The sequence below is a fragment of the Gekko japonicus genome, unplaced genomic scaffold, assembly GCF_001447785.1.
Source record: "Gekko japonicus isolate JY-2015 unplaced genomic scaffold, Gekko_japonicus_V1.1 scaffold3920, whole genome shotgun sequence".
In the NCBI taxonomy this organism is placed as follows: domain Eukaryota; kingdom Metazoa; phylum Chordata; class Lepidosauria; order Squamata; family Gekkonidae; genus Gekko; species Gekko japonicus.
This window is the reverse complement of record NW_015173804.1, coordinates 99,684-103,008: the sequence shown is the minus strand read 5'-3', so window position 1 is coordinate 103,008 and position 3,325 is coordinate 99,684. Positions and strand designations below refer to the sequence as shown.

Sequence of the window (3,325 nt, the reverse complement as noted above, 5' to 3'; positions counted from 1 at the left end):
TTTTTCCTTACACAAATTGGAATGGAACCATTGCATTTTCTCTGGTAACTGAATGACATGAGGCAAGAAACCCCATCCCTTTTCTGTTCTTAGTTTTAGGGAAAGCAGAAACGCCTCACAAGTTCAGCACAAGAGAGATTAAGAAGTGCAGCAACCTCAGTTTTGCTGCTATTATTAAGATGTTGAATTTGGCATTCTCAACTGCAGGCTATTCTGGACCTCTAAAGGCAGTGCCTCATGAGAAGTTCAACAGCACAGCCATCCCCAAAGGCTACCAGTGCCCTTGGTTGAATATTGTTGACCGGAGCTTCAACAGGTAGTGCCTACATACCTTTTCTGTATTCTATTAGTATTTTCATATGGCATGCTCAGAATACCTTTCATTCTGGAATGTATGACTTGTGAATATTGCTAACATAGAAAATAGAAAGTAGAATATTTTGAATTAAGCATACATTCTAGCAATTTCTAAACAAAATATATTGAATTTCAAAATGCTGGTTTTGATCTCGAAATCCTAAACGTTCTTTGTCCTGGATACCTTGGAGAGTTTTTTCCTCCTTCCTGAACTTTTGACCTTTTAGAAGATTCAGGACCATAATACATATTATACACCACTGGCCCTTTTTTGTTTTAAAAACTGCTTCAGGAATGCATGGTTGATGATAACCCTAGATAAATGAGTTGCCAACCTCCAGGCGGTCATAATACATATTATACACCACTGGCCCTTTTTTGTTTTAAAAACTGCTTCAGGAATGCATGGTTGATGATAACCCTAGATAAATGAGTTGCCAACCTCCAGGCGGTGGTTAGAGATCTCAAAGCATTACAACTGGTCTCCAGACAACAGATCAGTTTCTCTGGAGAAAATGGCTGCTTTGGAGGGTGGGCTCTACAGAATTATACCCTGCTAAGTTCCTACCAACCTAGCAGTTCGAAAGCAAGAAATTGCAAGTAGATAAATAGGTACCACTTTGGTGGGAAGGTAACAGCATTCCGTGCGCCTTGGTGTTTAGTCATGCCGGCCACATGACCACGGAAACGTCTTCGGACAGCGCTGGCTCTTCGGCTTTGAAACGGAGATGAGCACTGCAACCCTAGAGTCGGGCTCGACTGGCTTTTGAGCAAGGGAACCTTTACCTTTTTAAGTTCCCTAGCCCCCCCCCCACCTCCAGGTATTTCCCAATCCTGAGCTGGCAAATGGTGGTGGTGGTGCAGGTGAGTAATTAATCCTTTTTCCACTTACCATTTCCCCACACAAAATTGTGTTCTAGTGACTGCCTTTCCTTCCCCAGGTTGAAAAAGCTTGTTTAGAAGGGCTGTTTTAAGTGGCATTGACAGGGTGCACTGAGTTTTACCATCATTTCTGCAAACCATTCTTACAACCATATCTGTGGAAACAGATGAAGGCTGATCTTCAGTACAAAGATAAAAAATGATCAGCCCATCATATACACTGCTAGCTACAGCCACATTTTTACCTAGCTTATGGCAAATCTTTGCCTTTCACAGGAGTCTGAACTGAATCAGAAGCCATGACCTGACACTGCAGTTTTGTGTGCCACCACACCAATCAGTCCCTATTGACATAATTTAAGAAGGCACTTTTTGTACAGGAGAACCCTTTATAACAATTATTTTTAAAAAGGTAAGGCTGTTCCCACCACCTACAGCAGTTCAGGATTTAACCAAAGGTGGACCATTCTTGAAGACTCCCAAAGCCTGACAGAACTGCCAGTATAGGAGCCCAATGCTTCTGTGGCCCTATTCTTGTAGTAATACATTATTTACCACATAATTGTTCAAGAACCACTAATGAATTGGAGACTGGGGGTTTAAGCCTGTATCTCAAGGCTAACCACAAGAATAGAGTTTTTACACTACCTCAGTTCATCCTTTTCCTGGATTCCATAACACCCACTGTTTTGATTAGATGTGAAATAACCGTGGAAAGTATCAAGGATACCAGGTTATCCTTCTACAAAGTATTAAAAGCTCGTGATTCTCTGAACATTGACATCTCAAGCTACTCTGTTGGATCCAGCGGGAAAACGCTTCACACTCATGTCACGTTAGCACATATTAATATATAGGAAAGTCATGACTGTTTATATTCATCATGGCATAGCAGCTGCTTTGCCATTAGTTTGTGAAATACCATCATAATATGGTTATCAGTTTGTTGAAGGGACCCATCGAATAATATGGTTACGTTTTTCAAATGTGGTCACAATTTAACCAATAATGCATTTGTTGGACCATTCTACCAGTTAACAGTTCATTCTGTTAAAACATGGTCATTTCAGAACATGAACTGGGTTAGAAGAGAACAGAAATAACACTCAAATGTTTTATGAAGAATGTCCTGGAACATCAGAGCAAAGGTGGCCAAATTTGTTGTTTGTGGAGACAGTTAGCTTTTATGGTTGTTGTTTTTTAAAAAAATCATTGAGCCCACTTTTAGATTTAGGCAGGGCTACTCTCATGTATGGCTGTGAGAGTTGGACTATAAGGAAGGCCGAGCGCCGAAGAATAGATTCTTTTGAACTATGGTGCTGGAGAAGACTCTTGAGAGTCCCTTGGACTGCAAGAAGATCAAATCAGTCAATCCTAAAAGAAATCAACCCTGACTGTTCCCTGGAAGGCCAGATAATGAAACTGAAGCTCAAATACTTTGGCCACCAAATGAGAAGGGAGCACTCACTGGAGAAGACCCTGATGCTGGGAAAGATTGAAGGTCAAAGAAGATGGGGACGGCAAAGGATGAGATGGTTAGACAGTGTCATCGATGCAACGAACATGAAATTGAGCCAACTTCAGAGGACGGCGGAAGACAGGAAGGCCTGGCGTGATCTGGTCCATGGGGTCGCGAAGTCGGACTCAACTGTGCGACTGAACAACAACTCTCATGCTTCCATCTGCCCATTTCTAAAATATCTTTATACTTTCCCCATGAGAACAAAAAGGATGCCCTTTGTCCAATTGACAAACAACCCCAAGTCTTGGGGATAGCTTAGATGTTGTAGAATCAGTGTGGTGGGGTGGTTAGAATATTCTGACTAGGGCATGGAAGACCCAGGTTCATTTGCCTCACCCACCCATGGAAGTCTGACTGGTTGACCTTGGGCCAGCCACACACTCTCAGCCTAACTTATCTAACCTATTTCACGGTGTTGGTGCTAAGGATAAAATGGAAAACAATGAAAGCTGCTTTGAGTCTCCACTGGACTGGGGAGAAAGGCAGGCTACAAATTCAGTAAATAAATATAAGCTCCCATCACTTTATCCTGTGCACTTTCAGAGAGGTATTTCAGACTGTTTT

At 42.0% G+C, this 3,325-nt stretch overlaps 1 protein-coding gene across 1 annotated transcript in view; it reads left to right on the top strand.

Annotated features, from left to right (window-relative positions):
* MYOZ3 (myozenin 3) overlaps positions 1–3,325 on the top strand; it is a 22,550-nt gene that overhangs the window by 15,048 nt on the left and 4,177 nt on the right. Inside the window, exon 6 of the mRNA XM_015423576.1 lies at positions 208–316. Coding sequence (XP_015279062.1) covers positions 208–316 — 109 coding nt within the window. The remainder of the gene's footprint in view (positions 1–207; positions 317–3,325) is intronic.